We start from the raw sequence: 24,444 nt of genomic DNA, 5'->3' as shown, positions 1-24,444 counted from the left end.
TGGTGTGTTTTTGATGATATGCAGTGTTTGGTTGGTAGTCAAAAGTTCAATTTTAGTTTCATCAGACCATAGAACCTTCTTCCAGCTGACTTTAGAGTTTCCCACATACTTTCTCGCAAACTCCAGCTGAGATTTCATGTGAGTTTTTTTTCCCCAAACAGTGGCTTTCTCTTTGCCACTCTCCCATGAAGCTGCAACTGGTGAAGCACCTGGGCAACAGTTGTTTTATGTGCAGTCTCTCCCATCTCAGCCACTGAAGCTTGTAGCTCCTCCAGAGTTGGCATAAGTCTCTTGGTGCCCTCCCTCACTAGATCCCTTCTTGCACAGTCACTCAGTTTTTGAGGACGGCCTGCTTTAGGCAGATTTACAGCTGTACTATATTCTTTCCATTTCTTGATGATTGACTTAACTGTACTCCAAGGGATATTCAGAGAGTTGGAAATTTTCCTGTATCCGTCTCCTTACTTGTGCTTTTTAGAGTTGCCTGGAGTGTTCTTTTGTCATCGTGGTGTAGTTTTTGCCAGGATACTGACTCACCAGCAGTCGGACCTTCCAGATACAGGTGTATTTTTACTACAATCAGCTGAAACACCTTGACTGCACACAAGTCTCCCAAAATAGATCTCCATTTAACTAATTATGTGACTTCTAAACCAACTGGCTGCAGCAGTAATGATTTGGTGTGTCATATTAAAGGGGGAGGGGTGAATACTTAAGCAATCAATTATTTTGAGTTTTACATTTGTAATTAATTTAGGTCACTTTGTAGAGATCTGTTTTCACTTTGACACAAGTCTTTTTCTGTTGATCAGTGCCAAAAAAAGCCAAATTAAACCCACTGTGATTCAATGTTGTAAATCAATAAAACATGAAAACTTCCAAGAGGAGAGGGGGGTGAATACTTTTTATGAGCACTGTATCGGAAATGCAATTGCAAATTTGCCCGTGCAAAGCTCCAAAAACTTATTATGATCAGATAAATCTGTTGTGGCGATGTTGATGAAAAGACAATGGATGGGTATGCTCTACATAACCATGTGTACTGTTCTTTGAAATAATGGTGTGGGATGTTTTGAATTCAGATGAATTGGACAGGGCCTCAGTTTTTAAATCTTATCAAGAAGATGGAACAGCCACTAAGTAATCCTTTCTGGGAACTAAATTGCAATGTCAGCATAAGATAGCTTATCAAATGCAAATCTGAGATAGGACTGATACCCACAATCTCCTGTCCCAAGCCTAGAGAACTGAACATGACACACAGCTGGCAGCTAAGATACTGTGCTGAATATAAAGAACATCAACTAATAACACTTTTGCACATTTCAAACAGGATGTTCTCAGTAAAAGTGAAATAGAATGCACTTTTTCAGCAATTTCTCAATTAGGACATGTACAACATTAACCATTAAACAAATAAAATCACAAGACTAGTAATCTTGAAAATGTTTAAGCACAATGCTACCCCCAGCTAATGAAACACGAGATATTTTTAACTTCGTAAAATTTTTTTTAATAATTATCGCTAATTACTGCACAATACAAATTTTTTAGAAAGCTTTAAAATCTGAAATATTTTTCATAAAAAAGCATTTTTATTTTCAAAAAATAGGCAAGACTATTCTGCAGAAGTACAACTTAATTAGGCATGGCTCTGAAAAGCTTCCAGAAAACCTGCATATTTCCTCTTCATCCCTTTCACTCGTATTGCTGAAAGAAAAAAAGTATCAAATTTTAAAAGCAGTGTCACTGCATAAAATTCACATACAGTATATTCAGTATTCAGAAATTTTGCCATGAAACTAGCCATTCTATTTGTCTCAAATTATTTAAAAAGTGCTGTTGTTTGTTCTACATGTTCTTGGGTTAACTCCAATAAATCTTATGTTCATATCTAATTGTTCTTGCCAATTAATTTCTTAAACCAGTGGTGGTGGAGAACAATAAAAAAAGAGTGAGATAGTTTAGTGGATGCAAATTATGAGTTCAATAAAATACAAACATACTGCAACTAAAAGTCACTAACTCAGATAAGGCAACCTTTGATAATTCAATTGATGATGGTCATACTTGGGAGAGGAATTGCATTTTTGGAAAAAAAATTTCCAGCACTTATTGGTTATGTCTATCAAATTACTAAAGTTCAGATGTAGAATAAAATTACCTCAACAATAAAAGTTTCAAAAATACACCACTAATACTTATTTATCAATGTATTTGATTCAGAAAGCAACCCTTTTTAAAAGATAATTAGGAGAATATCGTTCTGCCTGTACATAATAGTGCAAAATACTCCCTTCTACAGGTATTCTGCAGGGCACCTTTACATAGACAATGAATAAATTGGAAACTTCACAGCTAGCTATGAAAATTAACCATAACTTTGTGGGGACTGTAATCTGGTATTCCATCCCAAGATATACCTTAGGCAGATGGAACTCAAAATCTAGCCAATTTGCTCTCTAAAAGATAAAAATACTAAGTCAGCCCCTTCTGAGAATTCATTATAGCTCATCAAATACTACCAGCAAACAGGCTCAACAAACTATTCAACAGTAGCAGAGTTTCACATCAAGGCAAGTGTTCCCAACCTTTCTTTTTAAATGCCATGGAGCTTACCATTAGCCGAGGGGTCTGTGGACCCCAGGTTAGAAACCCCTGCGTTAGGGAGACAACAGAGTATCCCAAGTTAAGGAAAAACCTTTTATCACCAGTAAGCTTGAGACAGGTCACTCCCATCATCGCTTATATAATTGTCATATCCTGCAATGAATGTCACCTATAGTAGATTGTGAACTTAAATCAGACATATCCTGCGTAGGTCAGCTACTAAGTGATTTCCCAAAGCAAAACGCATCATCCTACCTAGCTCTGCCAATACTGCCTCTTAATCCACAAACTTTACCTTATGATTGATGACTCACATCTTAGCCAGGCCATTCACATCGTTTTAGGAGAACAATCACTTCTGCATGGAACATAGGAAACAGGCAGCCATCAGGCCCCTTGAGCCTGTTCCAACATTCATTATCTTTAACTTCAGTGCCATTTTTCTGTACTATCGCCACATCTCTTGGTTCCTTTAATAATCAGGAAACTATCAACAATATCCATTTTCAAATAATTCAATGGTTGAACTTCCACACCTCAGGAGGATAGAGAATACTAATAGAAAAATCACCAACTTCAGTGTGGGAGGGAAAAAAAGTTCTCATCGGAGTCCATAGGCATGGCTTTAGGATTCCAATTATGGGTCACTAAATGGCTTACCTCCTAATTTATGTGGGTTTTTTTTGTGAAGGCTGCTTATATGATGCTGTGTCTGTGATGCTGCTGCAACTAAGTTCTTCAATGCACTGTGCATACATATACTTGTTCATATGACAATAAACTACTTTGATCCCTGGTTCTAGACTTCTCAATCTTTCTGCATACAGCTTTTGACACCTGAAGGAATTTTGTAAGCTTCAGTGAGTCCACCTCTCATTATTCTATATTCCTGAGAATACTGGCTCAGTCTACCCAGTCTCCTCTCACACAGCACACCCTTCATCTCAGTCTACTGAATGTTTGTTGGCCTCCCTCTATAGCAAGGGAATCAATATTCCAAGTGCAGGTTCATCAAGACTCCAGAAAACGGCTGAAAACATTTACACAAATCCTTTAAGAAATGTCAACATACAACTTATCTTCTGGCATGTTAGTTTTCACTGACTTCTATGCCCTTTTAAACATCAACATTTCCCAATCTATCAACATTTAAAATTTCTTTGCTTTTCTGTTTCATAAAGTACCTCATGATTTTCCACTACATTGAGAAAAACTGATGCTACATACAGCAAACCAACAGCGTATCACATGTCCCTTACCAACCCCAAGATCTTTCAATCAGTAGTTGCATTTGGTCTCAGAGGAGATATTCTGGGGAATTGGTTTAATGGAACAACATGAAAGAAGAACCATATTTCCACATAAAATCAGAATTTAAAAAATCCCTGTTGTCATTCTGATCTTGAATTAATTTATAATGAACATTAAAGTAAAATAAAATCTAGGTTCGTAGTGGAGAAAATGCATGGCCAAAACACAGATAAGAATTAAAAGCACACTTATACAATACTGTAAAACTTTGTTCCCCAAATACCGTAAATTTTTTCCCCTATATTTAATACCAGCAAGTTACTGGAAAAAATTTATATTTTATATGTTTGAAAAACAATAGCTAAAATATTTTTCCATATCAGTAAACAAATATCTATTATGCAATAGAAATTCACATAAGGTTAGTCGAAATATTCCTGTTACTCACGCAGTGTAGCAATTTCACCACTATCCCACGTTATGACATCTTTCTGTAGTCCGTTTACAATCTCCTCCAACTTTGTGCACGTGATATTTATCTCTGCCAAGCCAGCAAGCTCCTTCATAAAGAGTTGTAGATTATCAGCAATGTTGACTTCAGACACTGTCCAGTCACTAAATTCTGTATCATAATCATCAAAGGGAATAATAGTCACTTTATACCAGTCCTTTCCAAAGTGGGCAATATCACCCCCTGGAGGCAGTGGAAGTTTAAGGATAAAGGTGGTAGTATGGGAGGGCGCTCAGTAGCAAGGGGGGCAGTTGAGGGATTACAGGATTAATTTAAGGAATTAAATACTTATTATAAGCATTTGATCCTCAGTGCCTCATAATTGATTACAGCAAGTACGTAATCACTTCATCTCTTGTTCTCTTAGACTTTGCTTGAAGTGCGTCATAGTTGTTGAAAAGTAAAGTGACACTTTTGTATTCGGCACATCATGAGAAATCTGGACTGAAAAAATTGTGTTATTTGCAGGCCTGGCCTGTGCATTATTGCTGTTCACTATGATTGGCTATTTTGATTCACATACTCTAGTCACACAGTGAGAATTCCTGTGATTTAGGGGATAGCGTTCAATGGGGTAAAGTTCAGAATCTGTCCTTTTGAATGGTTTTGACTGCATTTCTCTAGCCCATGTCCTAATCAAGATAATGCTGCCCCACTTTCTATACCTTCAAGCAGAGAGTCACGTTTTGCCTGAGCAATGATGATGTCATAACTTTCCCCTTTATTGATTGCAGTGCTTGAGGTTGGACTTAAACATTAGGTAACTGACTGTAGTCTTAATCCATAATGAAAATGACAGAAGCAGATCAAACAAAAAAGATGTGTAGATAGTATAGTGTGGCGCATCTAAAATATGGATTTATAGCAGCATGAAGCAACCAACAGCATCCAACTCACAGAAACATAGAAAACCTACAGCACAATACAGGCCCTTCGGCCCACAAAGTTGTGCCGAACATGTCCTTACCTTAGAAATTACAAGGGTTACCCATAGCCCTCAATTTTTCTAAGCTCCATGTACCTATCAAAGAGTCTCTTAAAAGACCCTATTGTATCCGCCTCCACCACCATTGCCGGCAGCCCATTCCACGTACTCATCACTCTTGCGTAAAAAACTTACCGCTGACACCTCCTCTGCACCTACTCACCTACTCCCAAGCACCTTAAACCTGTGCCCTCTTGTGGCAACCATTTCAGCCCTGGGAAAAAGCCTCTGACTATCCACACGATCAATGCCTCTCATCATCTTATACACCTCTGTCAGGTCACCTCTCATCTTCTGTCGCTCCAAGGAGAAAAGGCCGAGTTCACTCAACCTGTTCTCATAAGGCATGCTCCCCAATCCAGGCAACATCCTTGCAAATCTCCTCTGCACCCTTTCTATAGTTTCCACATCCTTCCTGTAGTGAGGCGACCAGAAATTCAGCGATGAGTTTTTACCAGGGCTGAAATGGCTAGCATAAAGGGCACAGTTTTAAGGTACTTGGAAGTAGGTACAGTGGAGATGTCAGGGGTAAGTTTTTTTACGTAGAGAGTGGTGAGTGCATGGAATGGGCTGCCGGCGACAGTGGTGGAGGCAGATACGATAGGGTCTTTCCTAAGAGACTCCATGGAGCTTGAGTCAACTTTGCCAGGTAACGAATCTTTGATTCTTGGTTACATTCGCTTCATAAAAGATGAAAGTATGGTTCAAAAGCTGTTATTTGCAAGGGGACTAGAAACAGCTACGAAAGGTGAGTCAGTATTTCAGGTTGTTGAGCAACTTTTCAAAGAGAAGGACATTCTGCTCACCAACATTCTTGCTTGGGCATTATCAATGACAGAACACCACTGTGGGGTTATTACTTTCTTAAAACAAGCTGCACCTAACATACATACCATTTTCTGTGTAATTCAGATAGCATTTTGTCATAAAAATACCTGAATGATTGACTACAAATATCATTAAATACTGTTATATCAGCAGTAAATAAAATAAAATTCCATGCTCTCAATTCTCGACTATTTTGAGAGCTTTGTATTGAGAATGATGAACAGCTTAGATGCTTGCTGGTGCATACAGAAGTCAGATGGCTCTCAAAAGGAAACTGCCTGAGACACTTTTATGCTCTCTTTTAAACTGTGATAAAATCCTTTGAGACTCAAATGATTCATTCAGTAATCAACTCAAGAATATTAGGTTATTAGACAAGAATGTTAGACTAATTGTTTATTTGAAGATAAACTAATTGTTTATTTGAAATCAATCTTCAATTTCAAGGAAATAATGTGAATCTTATCAAAGTCAAATCAGTTGACTCCGCATTTCTGTCCAAGTTAACCCTATTTATATGCACATTTGGCCTTGCAACCTTTTCCAATTTCCAAGCCTCTCTGAGTTGGAAGAGAAAGAAAGAATACCAAACAATGATCTTCAAGTTTCTGGGTGAGCTGCATAAAGGCATGTCAGAGATTTCAGGCTCTTTTCTTGATCCAAATTCCAGATTGGGTAATAAATCCATTCCTGAACACTTGTAATGAGGAATTAACAGGAAGGATGGAGGAAGAACTGATCTCACTACAAAATGACTTTGAGCTGAAGTTGAGGTTCAAAAAATCATATCAAGACTTTTGGTTGCAGAAAGAAATCTCTAACCGCTACCCTGCACTTTGGAAAAAGGTCAAGATGTTGCTTATTGCCTTTCCGATATCATATTTAGTGGAGCACAGTTTCAATGCAGTTGTCCAACTTCTTTCAAAACAACAAAACAGACTGTATGGGAGCATGGGAATCGTACTAGTTAACACTGTACAACAGTAGTCAATGCCAGGTCCAGAATATCACAATGTTTCAGTCCAGATTTCTCATGATATGCCAAATACAGAAGTGTCACACTGCTTTTCAATTATTATAATGCACTTTGAGTAAAGTCAGCCCAAGAGAATAGTGGGTTAGCAAGAGATGATCACTTGATCATTGGAATCAATTATGAGGCGCTGAGGATCAAATGCTTATAATAAGTAATTAATTTCTTAAATTAATCCTGTAATCTCTCAGCTGCCCCCATTGCTACCGAGCATCCTCCACTGTTTCCTTCATCTTTATCGTCCCCTTGGAAACTCTCACCATCCTCAAGGGCAATAGCACCCATTTTGGGTACCACTTATCTAAGTGCTCTCCCTTGAGTCAAACATTTCTATCATTGGTATCAGAAATTATATTTCAGCTCTCAAACACAGACTCTCTTCACTTTGGGGAATCCTGACTGATAGGGTATTGATTTTACCACTGTAAAGACAATAAACAGAGAACAAAGATATAAATGTAACAATATCTCTGTACTTAAAAGAAATCATTTTCAAGTGATAAACTTACATTGGTACAATCTGTTAGCAGGTTATGTACAGTTTTAGATAGTGATCCATAGTTGCAGAGCTGAGGTGAGGCTTTATTACAGTTTACACCAAGTACATGGTCATATGCCACGGAAAACACAGTCATCAGCTGATGAAAGTCTGAAAGTGTGAGCTTCAAGGTTTGGATGATGGTATCATTACTTTCAATGGATCCATTAAGAGCAACCTATACAAAATAAAATAAATGATCCAAATGTTTAAATTAAGGCAATTCCATACTAATCAGAGTACAAAAAGATGTTGACTATTGAGTGGCAGTGTGCTACAACCACGAAGCACGAGATTGTAACTTTCCAAAAATGGTTAGATAAATATTTCATTAGGTGGATTGTAAGAATCTCATTTAAAATTAGCTTAGAAAGTCAGAAACACTTTCCAATCAATGCAACACCAATTAAGAGCTAACAATTATAAGATTTCATTTGATTGACACAAGATGGCTAATAATCTTGAAGTTTTTGGGGGGAAACAGTTAATAATCAATATTTATGTATATCTAACTGAGGAATGCTAGCTACTATTGTTGGTAACCAAAGATATTCCAATTTCCTAGAATAAACATCATTCAGCTTTGCGATGAAACTCATGGAAATGTTTCCATATACCCATCTATCCACAAAATGTAACTCTCATTTTCCTCCTCTAATTTGTAAAGGCATCTTCAACCCCGTTCTCAAAAATCTGATTATCTGCTACCACCCGAATTCAGGAGCTCTGAGACTTTTTCTTTACATTCACCACAATTGAAAGCATTACCCCACCCCCGCACCCCAATGCTGTTTAGTGCTGCTTCTGGATTCAGCACACAGACAAGCATCCATGCTGGTTACACTTGTGTACAATAGAATAGTGGTTAAATTACTGGAGTGGTATCTAGAGGCCTTTACAGCAGATTCATAGATGCGACTTCAACACCCATCATGCCAAATAGAGAACTTAAATTCAAGTAAGTAAAATCTAGAAAAGCTGTCATCAGTAAGTGACCATGAAACTATTGGACTGTTGTGGAAAACAAAAATCTAAAATTCACTTACACTGTTCAGGAAAGGAGATCTGCTGTCCTAACCTGGTTTGGCCTAGACATGACCCCAGACACATTAATATAGTTGACTCTTAAATGCCCTTTGAAAAATGAGTAGTAAGCCATTGTTTTATGGGGAATTAGACATGGACAATAATTGCTGGCTTTTCCAGCAACAACAAATCCCATGAACAAAATAATAAGTTTAAAAGATTCAAATCAGTTGTCACTGATCAACTCAATAAATGCTTCTTTCTTTGTGAGAACTGACAAAGGTAAGGTAGTTCAACAAGATCAGCTTGTTATAAAATGCATCATAGAACTTACTGTTTTCTTCATCTCTTCAAGTTGTCCATTTGTTTCTTTTAATTCCTCCGAAAGCTTTGTCAAAAATTTCTCCAGCGATTCAAAAGAAGGTGGCGAGGATTTCCTGAAATTTTTTTATTATATAAACAAGGTAAAAAAAAATTGCACTCAATACTAAATCATTTCATAATTTAATTTAACAAATCGCACATCTTTTGAGATGATGCCTTGAATGTAATTTACCTCAACGATGAAGAAATAGAATATAGCCACTGAGAATGAGCCTTGTTTCAGTAGCAACACTAATTACAGAATCAGAAGATCACTAGCATGAATCTTAATCGAAGAAGGTATCATTCAACTCGTAAAATTTCATTGCTTCACTGAGCGAGTGCCATAGTCAGAGGGACCACCTTTCGGATAAAATTTAAGATGCAGCAGCTCCCTCAAGTGGGTGAAAAATGTCAAAACATGGATAAACAATGAGTTCTCATCACGTCCAAGATGTAACAACCATACCATACTGGATAAAGTGTTAACTTAGTCACATTTAATGACTTTTTCTGAGATTCTGTCGTAAATACATTGGCCTACAGTTACCAACTGTATATTAATTTTGAACATAATTGACTATGAAACACTTGGAAGGTCCCAAGGACATGAAGGGTACTGCATAAAACCATTTTTGTCTTATGCAATAAGGTTACAAATTCCACATTAATTGGAGATTAACTGACAGATCTAGCTATTGCCTTCTAATAACCATCTACCCCGCAAGTAAAAAAAATTACCCAAGAATACAAAAATTTCTTTTGCTGCACATCACGTGATTACAAGAAACCAGGATGCCACACGTTGTAATTACAGTGCTTATAGAAAGTATTCAACCCCTTTTGAAGTTTTCATGTTTTTGCAACATTGAATCACAGTAGATTTAATTTTTTTGACATTGATCAACAGAAAAAGATTCTTTAATGTCAAAGTGAAAACAGATCTAAATTAATTACAAATCAAAACACAAAATAATTGATTGCATAAGTATTCATGCCCTTTAATATGACACACCAAATTATCACTGCTGCAGCCAAATGGTTTCATAAGTCACATAATTAGTTAAATGGAGATCACCATGTGTAGTAAAGGTGTTTCAATTGATTGTAGTAAAAATACACCTGTATCTGGAAGTCAGTATCCTGGCAAAAACTAGACAAATGAAGACAAAAGAACACTCTAAGCAACTCCCCAAAAAGGTTATTGAAAAGCAGAAGTTAGGAGATGGATTCAAGAAAATTTCCAAGTCACTGAATATCCCTTGGAGTACAGTTAAGTCAATCATCAAGAAATGGGAAGAATATAGTACAGCTGTAAATCTGCCTAAAGCAGGCCATCCTCAAAAACTGAGTGACCGTGCACGAAGGGGACTAGCGAGTGAGGCCGACAAGAGACCTATGACAACTCTGGAGGAGCTACAAGCTTCAGTGGCTGAGATAGAAGAGACTGCACATACAACAACTGTTGCCCGGGTGCTTCACCGGTCACTGCTTTATGGGAGAGTGGCAAAGAGAAGCCACTGATGAAAAAAACTCACATGAAATCTCAGCTAGAGTTTGCCAGAAGGCATGTGGGAGACTCGCAAGTCAGTTGGAAGAAGGTTCTATGGTCTGATGAAACCAAAATTGAGCATTTTGGCCATCACACTAAACGCTATATTTGGCGTAAGCCAAACACTGCACATCATCAAAAGCACACCTTCCCTGTCGTGAAGCATGGTGGTGGTTGCATCATGCTGAGGGGATGCTTCACTGCAGCAGGCCCTGGAAGGCTTGTGAAGGTAGAGGGTAAAAGGAATGTAGCAAAATACAGGGAAATCCTGGAGGAAAACCTGATGCAGTCTGCAAGAGAACTGCAACATGGGAGAAGAGTTGTTTACAAGCAAGAAACAAATCCCAAGCATAAAGCCAAAACTACACAGGAATGGCTTAAAAACTACACGTTAATGTCCTGGATTGGCCAAGTCAAAGTCCAGACATCAATCCAATTGAGAATTTGTGGTTGGACTTGAAAAGGGTTGTTCACTCATGATTCTAACGGAATATGAGCAGTTCTGTAAAGAAGAATGGGGAAAATTTGCAGTGTCCAGATGTGCAAGGCTGATAGAGACCTATCCACACAGACTCAAGGTTGTAATTGCTGCCAAAGGTGCTTCTACTAAATACTGACTTGAAGGGGGGGTGGATACTTATGTAATCAATTTTATTGTGTTTTACATTTGTATTTAATTTAGATCACTTTGTAGAGATCTGTTTTCACTTTGACACCAAAGAGTCTTTTTCTGTTGATCAGTGTCAAAAAAAGTCAAATTAAATCCACTGTGATTCAATGTTGTAAAACAATAAAACATGAGAACTTCCAAGGGGAGTGAACACTTTTTATAGGCACTGTACTCAAGTGCAAATGAGAATTGCTTTCAAAGTCAAAGTAAATTTGACTTCAAGTCAACATGTTAAATACGATTATGTCTATATCAGAAAATGGAGCATTTTGAATTTGTTTAAATACAGTTGCAGTGGGATATCATCTCTTCTGCACAGCAGAAGCTTAATTAGAGTCTCCTATTAATTGGGTTACCAGCAATGAATAGTCAGTTCCAACAAAAGCATACATGACATGTTCAAACAAACAAGGCATTCAAAGCACTTCACATGCAAAAGAAAAAAGTAGATCTTTAGGAATAGTAGCAATCAAATGCATAATCACAGGTGGATTTTGAAGTGGATGGATTGTGGAATTACGCTTAGAGAGAGCTTTACAGAATGCTCTCCCCAAATGGAAAGTTAGCAAGGTTAGTGCAAAATTTTAATAAGTTGCAACCAAAGCTAAACAAATTTGCTTTCATCTGAAGGAACAGGCAACATGCTGCTGGTTACATTGTCAAGATTAACGATGAAGAAAACAAGACTGCCAAGGATGGAGAATGTCCAGCTAATCAAACCCAAAACTGAGCCATCTTAGCTTTGACTGGAACATACTGGTAAGGAATGGATCCAAAGTTATTTAAGAGCAGAAGCTTATACAAACTAAATTTATACTCCTACAAAGCCTATATAGCTAGAATTAAACCAATTCAAAACATAGAACACTAAAGAGCATTAAGGTGGATAAATGCCCAGGGCCTGACAGGATCTATCCCAAGTTATTGAGAGATGCAAAGATGCGATTGCTGGGGCCTTAACCAACATCTTCATGTCCTATCTAGCCACAGGCAAGGTCCTGGAGGACTGGAGAGTAGCTAATGTTGTTCCATTATTCAAGGGAAATAGGAGTAATCCTGGAAACTACAGACTGGTGAGTCTCAATCAGTGGTAGGGAATTACTGGAGAGAATTTTTAGGGATAGGATTTGACCATTTATAAAACCATAGCCTAATTAGGGATAGTTAACATGGCTTTGTGCCAGGTAATTTGTGTCGAACGAACTTGATTTGAGTTATTTGATGAGGTGACGAGGGTGATTAATGAAGGTAGAGCTGTAGATGTTGTCTACATGGATTTTATTAAGGCATTTGACAAGACCCCTCATGGAAGGCTAATCCAGAAGATTAAGACACATGGGATCCATGGTGAATTGGCTGTTTGGAGTCAGAACTGGATTGTGCGTAGAAAACAGGTGGTTAATGGGACTTAAAATGGGTGGAGGTACATGACTAGTGGTGTTTTGCAGGGATCCATATTGTGACCTCTGCTGTTGTAATAAATATAAATAAACTGTATGAAAAAGCAGATGGAGGGGTCTGTAAATTTTCAGGTGATACGAAGATTGACTGTATTGTGGACAGCTTAGAAGAATGCCAAAGGATATAGCAGGATATAGATCACTTGCAGATATGGGCAGAGAAATGGCAGATGGAATTTAACCCAATCAAATGTGAATTGTGGCACTTCGGGAGATCAAATGTAATGAGACCAATAACAGTATTGATGTGCAAAGGGATCTTGGAGTCCATACCTCCCTGAAAGTGGCTTCACAGGTTCAAAGTTCAAAGTAAATTTATTATCGAAATACATACATGTTACTATACACAACCCTAAGAACTGTTTTCTTATGGGCATACTCAATAAATCCAACCACCATAATAGAAATAATGAAAGACCACACCCAAAAGGGTGGACAGCCAGTGTGCAAAGGACAACAACTGTGCAAGTACAAAAGAAAAAAAAACAAAATAATAACAATAAATAAATAGCAATAAATATTTAGAACATGAGTTGAAGAATCTTTGAAAGTGAGTCCATAGGTTGTGGGAACAGTTCAGTGATGGGGCAAATGAACTAAGAGTGAAGTTATCCCCTCTGGTTCAAGAACCTGATGGTTGAGGGGTAATAACTGTTCCTGAACCTGGTGGTGTGATTCCTGAAGATCCTGTATCTTCTTCCTGATGGCAGCAGTGAAAAGGGAGCATGCCCTGGGTGGTGGGGTTCCTTAATGCTGGATGTTGCTTTCTTGCAACAATGCCCCATGGAGGGAAGGGCTTTATCCATGATGGACTGGGCCATATCCACTACATTTTGTAGGATTTTCCATTCAAGTACATTGGTGTTTCCATAACCAGGCTGTGAGGTAACCAGTCAATATACTCTCCACCACACACCCATAGAAGTTTGTCAAAGTTTTAGACATCATGCCAAGTCTTGGCAAACTTCTAACAAAGTGGAAGTGCTGCCGTGCTTTCTTTGTAATTACACTTTTGTGGAGGGCACAGGACAGATAAGGTGATCAAGAAGGCAAATGAATGGCTGCCTTTATTAGTCAAGGAACTGAGTTTGAAAGTCAGCAAATTCATTTCTGGTTGCTCCATTATAGGAAAGATGTTGAGGCTTTGGTGCAGAAGAGATTTACCAGAAGAGATTTGCTGCCTGGATTAGAGGACATGCGCTATTAGCAGGGGTGGGATAAACTTGAGTTGTTTTCTCTGGAACAGCAGAGGCTGAGGGGAGATCTGATCAAAGTTGTATCAGATGATGCGAGGCAAAGACAGTGTAGACAGCCAGTAATTTTCTCCCAGGATTGAAATGTCTAATACCAGAGGACATGTATATTTCAAGCTTTATTTTAACAACATGTACTCTAGCAATATATGGAACGAGAAATCCCAGATGTATAAGCTGGTTTTAGAAGAGGCAGAGACAATAAAGACCAAATTGCTAACCTACACTGGATAATGGAGAAATCAAGGGAATTCCATAAAAGTATTTCTCTGTGTTTTATTGACTACTCTAAAGCCTTTGACAGTGTGGACCATAATCAACTATGGCAAATCCTTAAAGAATTTGGGATACCTGGACATCTGATCTGCCTTGTGAGAAACTTCTAAGAAGATCAAGAAACAACAGTTAGAATTGAAGACGGAACAAACTGGTTCAAGATTGGGAAAGGAGTACGACAAAGCCGCATACTGTCACCCTACTTATGTAATCTATATGATGAAGACATCATGAGGAATGCTGGTCTAGAGGACTCAAATCTTGGAATCAAAATTGCCAGACAAAATATTAACAACTTCAGATATGCAGATGATACTACTGTCATGGCTGAAAGTGAGGAGGTTCTGAGGAAGCTTCTAATCAAAATGAAAGAAGAAAGTGCAAAAGCTGGCTTGTTGCTCAATGTTAAGAAAACCAAGATTATGTCGACCAGCCCTATTAACTCCGTGGCAATAAATGGAAAGAATGTGGAAGCAGTGACGGATTGTGTCTTCCTCGGTTCAATGATTTCTATAGATGGTAACTGCAGCCACAAAATTAAACTGCACTTACTTCTGGGGAGGGCAGCAATGGCAAACTTAGATAAAATACTGAAAAGCAGAGACATAATATTGTCTACGAAGATCCATACAGACAAGTCTGTGGTATTTCCAGTTGCGACGTATGGCTGTGAGAGCTGGACTATTAGCAAGTCTGAATACAAAAGAATCGACGCCTTTGAACTTGGATGCTGGGGGAAACCATTGAGTTTTTTGGACAGCAAGAAGATCCAACAAGTCAATACTTAAAGAAATACAGCCAGACAGCTTACTAGGAGGCTTGATTATGAGACAAAAGCTCAAATATTTTGGTCACATCATGAGAAGAGAGGATTCCTTGGAGAAGACTCTCATGTTAAGTAAAACAGAAGGTAAAAGAAGGAGAGGACAACGATGGATAGATAATATTACTCAATGCGTATGACCTTGGGGGATCTTAGGTTTGGCATGCAGGAGTCCATGAGGTCATGAAGAGTCTGACTCGACTTAACGACTGAACAACAACAACATGCAAAATTACTTGTGCCATGGGATAACTATATTAATATACTAGCTGTGTTACATCTGTAATCTGGAACAGTAACTATTTCCAAATGTAATTGATATACAGTAAAACTGATAATCCAGCAACCTCAGGACTTTGGTGGTGCCAAACAGGTAGATATTCAAGGCTACCGGATACTACTCCACTTGATACAGTTCCAATCACCACATTACAGGAAAAATGTGGAGGCTTTGCAAAGGATACAGAAGAGGTTTACCAGGATGCCGCCTGGATTAGAGGGTATGAGCTACCAGGGGAGGTTAGACAAACTTGGGTTGTTCTCTCTAGAGCACCAGATGCTGAGGAGAAAGCTGACAGAAATTTTTTCAGTTATGGGGCACAGATAGGGTAGACAGTCAGAATCATTTTCCCAGGGTAGAAATATTAAATACTACAGGATATCATTTCAGAATCAAAATCAGATTTAATATCACCGGCATATATCGTGAAATGTGTTAACTTTATGGCAGCAGTACAATGAAATACATGATAAATATAGAGAAAATAACTGAATTACAGTAAGTATATATATGTCCATTAAATAGTTAAGTTAAAAATAAGTAGTGCAAAAAACAGTGAGGTAGTGTTCATGATTTCAATGACCATTTAGAAATCGGACGGTGAAGGGAAGTAGTTGTTCCTGAATCAGAGAGTGTGTCCCTCAGACTTCTGTATCTCTTTCCTGATGGTAACAAATGTGAAGAGGACATGTCCTCAGTGGTGGGGATCCTTAATGATGGACATCGTCTTCTTAAGGCACCACTCCTTGAAGGTATCTTGGACACTACGGAGCCTTCCTAAGGCACCGCTTTTTGATGATGTCTTGGATAATACAAAGTACCCACGATCGAGCTGACTAATTTTACAAGTTTAAGGTGAGGGCAAAAATTTAAAGGAGATGTGCAGGGAAGGATGTTGTTTTTTGTTTTCACAGAGAGAGTGGTAGGTGTTTGGAACAGGTACAGAGGTAGTGGTGGAAGTAAATTCAAAAGTGGCACTTCAGACACTTTTAGATAGGCACATGAATGTGCAGGGTTGGAGGGATATGGATCACGAGCAACCAGAAGTGATTTGGTTTAGTTTGCCATTATGTTCAGTCTGGACGTTATAGACCCAAGTGCCTGTTCCTGGACTGTACAGTCCCATATTCTACGAATATAGTGTGTGTGGAACAGAGATCACTGTGCTTATAATCTTCATGAGAGTGGGGCTCTTATAAACCAAATATGGAGTCATAGGGATTTAACAACAATATGATGGTGTACAGTGGGACTTTTTTTTAAATTGGGATTTCATTTTATAGACAGAAAAATGTCAGGCCATAATTTCTTAGAGATGATTCGGGTTGTCAAAGCAGAATTTTAATAAAGGATCACTTACATTTTTCCTCGTGAATCAAAGCTGGCTTCAGCTTTCTTAAGGAGCCTATGTGCATCAAGGGAGAGATTACATTTCAAATTTTCTGGCAAGCAAAGTTGACGATCACTCAGGACATCATATAGCAACTGGTCATTTGATTTTTTAATACACCTTAATAAAAAGAAATAAAAGTTGATTACCATATTTCAAACTTCAAAGTAAATATTTACTTACTGATTCTGGATCTAGCGAACACTCTCAACATTAAAGTTTCAATGGTTGAATGTTAAGAACTGCAGAACTGGAGAAATCATGTCAGCAAGAGGCTAATTTACATATCGGATACACTTCTTGCAGATATACAGTGTTATGCAAAAGTTTGGGCACCCCTGGTCAAAATTTCCGTTACTGTGAATAGTTAAGTGATTAGGAGATGAACTGATCTCCAAAAGTCAAAGTTAAAGATGAAACATTCTTTTCAACACTTTAAGCAAGATTAGTATATTATTCTTGTTTTGTACAATTTTAGAGTGGAAAAAAAAGAAAGGAGCATCATGCAAAAGTTTGGGCACCCCAAGAGATTTGAGCTCTCAGATAGCTTTTACCAAGGTCTCAGGCCTTAATTAACTTGTTAGGGCTATGACTTGTTCACGGTCATTAGGAAAGGCCAGGTGATGCAAATTTCAAAGCTTTAGAAATACCCTGACTCCTCAAACCTTGTCCCAACAATCAGCAGCCATGGGCTCCTCTAAGCAGCTGCCTAGCACTCTGAAAATTAAAATAAATGATGCCCACAAAGAAGGCGGCTATAAGAAGATAGCAAAGTGTTTTCAAGTAGCCGTTTCCTCAGTTCGTAATGTAATTAAGAAATGGCAGTTAACAGGAACGGTGGAGGTCAAGTTGAAGTCTGGAAGACCAAGAAAACTTTCCGACAGAACTGCTCGTAGGATTGCTAGAAAGGCAAATCAAAACTCCCGTTTGACTGCAAAAGACCTTCAGGAAGATTTAGCAGACTCTGGAGTGCTGGTGCACTCTTCTAATGTGTAGCGACACCTGCACAAATATGACCTTCATGGAAAAGTCATCAGAAGAAAACCTTTCCTGCGTCCTCACCACAAAATTCAGCATCAGAAGTTTGCAAAGGAACATCTAAACAAGCCTGATGCATTTCGGAAACAAGTCCTGTGGACTGATGAAGTTAAAATAGAACTTTTTGGCCGCTGTGAGCGAAGGTATATTTGGAGAAAAAAAAAAGGGTGCAGAATTTCATGAAAAGAACACCTCTCCAACTGTTAAGCACGGGGGATCATGCTTTGGGCTTGTGTTGCAGCCAGTGGCATGGGGAACATTTCACTGGTAGAGGGAAGAATGAATTCAATTAAATACTGGCAAATTCTGGAAGCAAACATCACATTGTCTGTAAAAAAGCTGAAGATGAAAAGAGGATGGCTTCTACAACAGGATAATGATCCTAAACGCACCTCAAAGTCCACGATGGAATACCTCAAGAGGCTCAAGCTGAAGGTTTTGCCATGGCCCTCACAGTTCCCCGACTGTGTCATCATCGAAAATCTGTGGATGGACCTCAAAAGAGCAGTGCATGCAAGACGGCCCAAGAATCTCACAGAACTAGAAGCCTTTTGCAAAGAAGAATAGGCGAAAATCCCCCAAACAAGAATTGAAAGACTCTTAGCTGGCTACAGAAAGCATTTACAAGCTGTGATACTTGCCAAAGGGGGTGTTACTAAGTACTGACTATGCAGGGTGCCCAAACCTTTGCTTTGGGCCCTTTTCCATTTTTGTTATTTTGAAACTGTAAAAGATGGAAATAAAAAAGTAATCTTGCTTAAAATATTAAAGAAATGTGTCATCTTTAACTTTATGCCTTTTGGAAATCAGGACATCTTTTAATCGCTTAGCTATTCACAGTAACAGAAATTTTGACCAGGGGTGCCCAAATCTTTGCATGCCACTGTATCTAACTTTTCTCAAATTGCTCTCAACAGTACTTCTTCCAGCTGTTCAATCTATCTACTAAATGAATTACAATTCTGAAGGTGCCATCGGATTTATTTTATAGTTCCAGCAAATATAGCACAAACTCTCACATAATCACTTTCAGGTTTTATTAAGACTGCAGCTAAAAATTACTGCAATACTCATACATTTTTATTTCACATTCTTTTGCTTTGTTAAACGCCAGAGCATTATCGCAGAAAAAGAAGTCCTAAAATTACTGTCACAAATAGCAGTTGTTTCAGATACTTCCAAAATGGTTTTACAGTTTTACATACATTAAGCAGCTCGAGGGTATGCATTTATAACATATTAATTCTCATCAGAATATGGGAATTTTCCTGTGCCTGACTCATCAGTGTTAAAACCAACAGCAATTTCAGTATGTGTTAGGTTCAAGAACAAATTAACTGGACAAGAATGTGGATGTAATTCGGTCCCTATTTTAAAATTTTACTTTCTGACATTTTATTCGTTAAGTGTCAAACAGCAATGTCTTTAGCATTTTGGGCAACAGAGATCACTGTACAATAGTAGCCAAGGCCCTATGATTAAATTTTTTCAACATATGAAGCAAGGTTGTAGTTCAAGAACTGCACACATACAGGCAAGAAGAAATAAGAATCTATAGTTTGAGGACTGGAGAGATTGAAGAGATTGGATACCCATGTATTGCTTTAAGTAATCTACTTTGCTCCTTCAGGAAAATGCATTAAATTCTAAGGTGCAGGGCAATGAACAATTCCGTTATTGGGAACTGGGTTTGACACAGTCTGTGCCCACCCCATTTTTTTCATTTGATGTGCTCCAAATGACATCATGATGGGAAATCAAAGGCTCATGATTACATTCCTGGAATTCGTACAGAAGGCATGTATGAGTGCCAAGTGGCAACAGGCTTAGGCATTGCTTTTTATCACCACATCTTCTTTAATTAAAGTCCTATCAACAATTAGACAGGGACAGGAAGAGGATTGAATGACAAGATTAATACAGAAGAGATTGATGCCCTCTGGAACTGGAAAGGAGACAAAAAATGTAAATATTCTGATGTACAAGCTTCAGTTTCTTCTTTAATGAACTATCGCAAAGATTCTATACATTTTTCACAAAACGGAACTGCAACAATGAGAGCTGATTTCCATGCTATGATGGAAGTAACCAATGTGCAAGGAGTAAACTAAATATTTGTGAGACATCACTGTAGAGCGCAGTCTACGACGTCATCCTGCGACATGCATATGCACTCTGCACCAAAAGTGAAGGGTCAGCTTTATTAAATAAATTAGAATGATGGAATTATAAAACAGAACAAGGCAACTTCAGGATTTAATGACAAATATTGCTCTACTTACTTGCTAATACTTTCTACGTCTGTTGAGGCTGATGCACAAATGTGCTGAACTTCTTGAAGGCCTTTTAACATCTGATCCATCATCATTAATTGTCTCAAGGGACTTGCCTGGCCCTAATAACAACCAGGAAAAACATTATAATGTTATTATCCATGCGTGACAACCTGCAGTATACGTAACTAATAAAGCAACTTTTGGGTCAACATTTTTAGATTGGGCTGGATCCCCCAAGGAGTACCAATACATCTGCCTGTATACTTATGAATACAGAATACAATGCAAAACAAATCAAGCAGCAATCTGCATGGATAATGAGAAGTTTAGAAGTTCATGAATTAACAATACCAATTAAAGCATATTTAGGTCAGTGGCACTGCAAGACCCCATTAACAATGACGCTGGAGAGTTTGTAATGGGGGACAAAGAATAACAGACAAACTTTTGTCAGTCTTCACTGTGGATCACACGAACAGAATGCCAGAATTCAAGAGAGTCAGAGGGCAGTAGTGATTGTAGTTACCGTTACCAAGGAGAATGTGTTTGCAAAACTGAAAAGTATGAAGTTGGAAAAGACACCTGAGCCAAATAGACTACACCCCAGGGTTGTGAAAGAGGTGGCTAAAGAGATTGTGAAGGCATTAGTAGTGATCTTTCAAGAATCACTAGATTCTGGAATGGTTCCGGAGGAGTGGAAAATTGCAAATGTCACTCCACTTTTCAAGAAGGGAGAAAGCAGAAAAAGGAAATTATAGGCCAGTTAGCCTGACTTCATTGGTTAGGGTACTTGGATCTTTTCACTTTGTATGTCAATGATTTGGATGACTGAATTGGTGGCTTTATGGGCAAGTTTGCAGACGATACCAAAATTGGTGGAGGGTCAAGTAGTGTTGAGGAAGCAGAGAGGCTGCAGAAGGACTTACACAGATCTGGGGAATGGGCAAAGAAGAGGCAGATGGAATACAGTGCATGGTCATACACTTTGGTAGAAGGAATAAAGGTGTAAGCTATTTTATAAACAGAGAGCAAATACAAAAATCGGAGGTTTAACAGACTTGGGAGTCCTGGTGCAGGATTCCCTAAAGGTTAACTTGCAGGTTGAGTCAATAATATGGAAGGCAAATCCAAAGCTAGCATTGATTTCAAAAGGACTAGAATACAAAAGCAAGGATGTAATGCTAAAGCTTTATAAGGCATTGGTCAGACCACACTTGGAGGATTGTGAGCAGTTTTTTGCCCTTATATAAGAAAAGGTGTGCTTGTATTGGAGAGGGGCCAGAGAAGGTTCACGAGAATTACTCCAGGATTGAAAGGTTTAACGTATGAGCAGTGTTTGATGGCTCTGGGCCTGTACTCACTGTACTGTAGAAGAATGGGGGAGGGAATCTCATTTAAACCTATCGAATATTGAAAGGTGTAGATAGAGTGGATGTGGAGAGGATGTTTCCTATAGTCGGTGAGTCTAGTACCAGAGGGCACAGCCTCAGAATAACAGGGTTTAGAAGATGAGGAGGAATTTTAGTCAGAGGGTAGTGAATCAATGGAATTAATTGCAACAGACGGCTATGGAGGGCAAGTCACTAGGTATATTCTAAAAGGAGGTTGATATGTTCTTGATTAATCAGGGCATCAAAGATTATGGGGAGAAGGCAGAAAAATGGAGTTGAGAGGGATAATAAATCAGCATGATGGCATGGAGGAGCAGAATCGATGGGCTGGATGGCCTATTTCTGCTCCTATGCTTTATGGTCTTAAGACATGGTGTTACACTGCCAGGCAAGTGTCACATTTTAAGTAGTTCACAATATTGAAAGGCCACTCCCAACAGGGCAGACAACCAGTGTGCAAAAGAGAAGAAACCGTGCAAATACAAAAGAAAAAAATGAAATAATAATAATAAATAAATAGCAATAAATATCAAGAACATGAGATGAAGAGTCCTTGAAAAGGAGTCCATAGTTTGTGTGAACAGTTCAATGATGGGGCGTGAAGTTATCCCCTCTGGTTCAACAGCCTGATGGTTGAGGGGTAGTGACTGCTCCTGAACCTGGTGGTGTGGGTCGTGTACCTTCTTCCGTACGGCAGGAGCGAGAAGAGACCATGGTCTGGGTGGTGGGGGTGTCCTTGATGACAGATGCTACATTCCTGTGACAATGCTCCATGTAGTTGTGCTCAATGGTGGGGAGGGCTTTTCCTGTGATGGACTGGGCTGGAGCTACTACTTTTTGTAGCATTTTCCGTACAAGGGCATTGGTGTTTGCATACCAGGCTATGATGCAACCAGTCAATTAACTCTCCAGCACACATTTATAGATGTCTGTCAAAATTTTAGCTGTCATGCCAAATCTTCACAATTTCTAAGGAAGTAGAGGCACTGCCATACTTTCTTCATAATTGCCAGATCCTCTGAAATGATAACATAGAGGAATTTAAAGTTGCTGACCCTCTCCACCTCTGATGATGGACCTCCGGTTTCCTCACACTGAATTCAATAATCAGTTCTTTGGTTTTGCTGACATTGAGTGACTTTGTGGTTGTTGTGGCACCATTCAGCCAGATTTTCAATCTTCCTCCTGTATGTTGATTCATCACCACCTTTGATTTGGCCAACAACACTGGCATCATCAGCAAAGTTAAATATGGTATTGGAGCTGTGCTTCACCTCACAGTCATAAGTGTAAAGCGAGTAGAGCAGGGGACTAAGCACGCAGCCTTCTGATGCATCTGTGGAGATGTTGTTTCCAATCCAAACTGACTGGGGTCTGCAAGTGAGGAACTTGAGGTTCCAATTGGAGGTAGTGAGGCCAAGGTCTTTAAGTTTATTGATTAGTTTTGAGAGGATGATGGCATTGAGTGCTGAGCTGTCGTCGATAAAGAGCATCCTGATGTATGCAACTTTGCTGTCCAAATGTTCCAGGGTTGAGTAAAGAACCAATAAAATGGCACATGCTGTTGACAGACTTTTTAACATCATAAACCAGTGGGTTGTTGTTATATCTCCTGCTCACTGTGAAAGTGGGGGACACCTCCCTCTCCCTTATTAAGGAGAGAGAGAACCTGTGGGTTGCCGAATACCAGATGAATTGCGATAGTCTTTGGGGTAACTGCAAGGTCTGTGTCTTCACTATCGCTTAGATCTCATGCTTCTGCTTGATAGTGGGTGCACTTCTATTTTGCCGGTGGGGGGAGGAGGGGACTGTTGATCGCCACCGCTTACGCGCAGGAGGGGAAATCTGGGGGGGGTACTTTGGGGCTCTCACGTTTAACTGTTGTTCATTTTTTGGGGCACTTCTCTGTTTTCGTGGATGTTTTGCGAAGAAAAAGTATTTCAGACTCCTCCAAGGACTGTTTTACTTAAGTCCATAACAACCATGGTGTATTAAGATCCTCTGATGAGTCCTTGAACACTGCCCAATCCACTGACTTGAAGCAATTCTATAGCCGCTCATCTGCCTCACGCAATCGCCTATTTGTTGTCCTTATCTCTGCAGCCTTGCTCTTTAGCCTCTGCCTGTATGCAAGTAGGAGGACAGCCAAGTGATCAGATTACCCAAAGTATGGTCAAGGCACAGAATGGAAGGCATTCCTAATTGTAGTATAGCAGTGGTCTAGTTTGCTGGTGCTGCAGGTTATATGCTGATGATTGGTCCGAGATTTCTTTAACCAAGCCTGATTGAAGTCCCTGACTACAATTTGGGCAGCTTGTTTGGTGTTGGCAGCATCAAATATTTTGAGTGCCTGCTTAATGTTGGCTTTTAGTAGTATGTAAACTGCGGTCAGGATCACCAAGTGCTCTCTTAGTAAGTAGAAAGGTCGGCAATAAATCATTCGATATTCCAGGTTGGGGGAAAAAAAGTGTGATATGACCAAGACAGCTGAATCCAAGCACCATAGAGAGTTTATAATGAAGAATAGATCCCCAGTTTTTGTCTTCTCCAAATCAGCAGTTCAGTCTATCCTCTTCTATCAAATAGTCCTCAGGTCTAATTGCCAAACCCAACGTGTTCAGAGTGAGCCACGTCTCTGTGAAACAGAAAATGCAGCAATTCCTCATTTCCATCAGATACAGCAATCTTGCCCTTAGGTCCTCAATCTTGTTCTCCAGCAACTGTACAATTGCTAACAAGATGCTGGGTCGAGGAACTTTCATTGTTTGGTGTTTCACCCAGGCTTGAAGTCCTCCCCTCCTCTCTCAGGCCATGGTGATGAACCTTCATTTGCTTAAAGGTGCCGTACCTGTATGCTTAGGAGTGAAGTCCACCAAGTCTTTCAGAAGAT

General features: G+C 39.0%; 1 protein-coding gene across 4 annotated transcripts in view; it reads right to left on the bottom strand.

Annotated features, from left to right (window-relative positions):
• Window positions 1-1,489: 1,489 nt before the first annotated feature.
• The window catches only part of haus7 (HAUS augmin-like complex, subunit 7), a 40,606-nt gene continuing 17,651 nt past the window's right edge, over window positions 1,490-24,444 (bottom strand). For 2 of the 4 annotated variants that reach the window (XM_073071593.1, XM_073071594.1), the window contains exons 5-10: window positions 20,170-20,282; window positions 16,820-16,969; window positions 9,117-9,219; window positions 7,728-7,934; window positions 4,310-4,421; window positions 1,490-1,710 (exon numbers count right to left, since the gene is read on the bottom strand). In XM_073071593.1, coding sequence (XP_072927694.1) covers window positions 1,643-1,710; window positions 4,310-4,421; window positions 7,728-7,934; window positions 9,117-9,219; window positions 16,820-16,969; window positions 20,170-20,282 — 753 coding nt within the window. In that variant the 3' untranslated portion in view covers window positions 1,490-1,642. Of the gene's footprint in view, window positions 1,711-4,309; window positions 4,484-7,727; window positions 7,935-9,116; window positions 9,220-16,819; window positions 16,970-20,169; window positions 20,283-24,444 lie in introns of those variants that run through there. The other 2 variants (XM_073071595.1, XM_073071596.1) reach the window with 2 other exon arrangements.

This window comes from Hemitrygon akajei, chromosome 18, assembly GCF_048418815.1.
Source record: "Hemitrygon akajei chromosome 18, sHemAka1.3, whole genome shotgun sequence".
Classification (NCBI taxonomy): domain Eukaryota; kingdom Metazoa; phylum Chordata; class Chondrichthyes; order Myliobatiformes; family Dasyatidae; genus Hemitrygon; species Hemitrygon akajei.
This window is presented reverse-complemented; position numbering and strand designations above follow the sequence as displayed.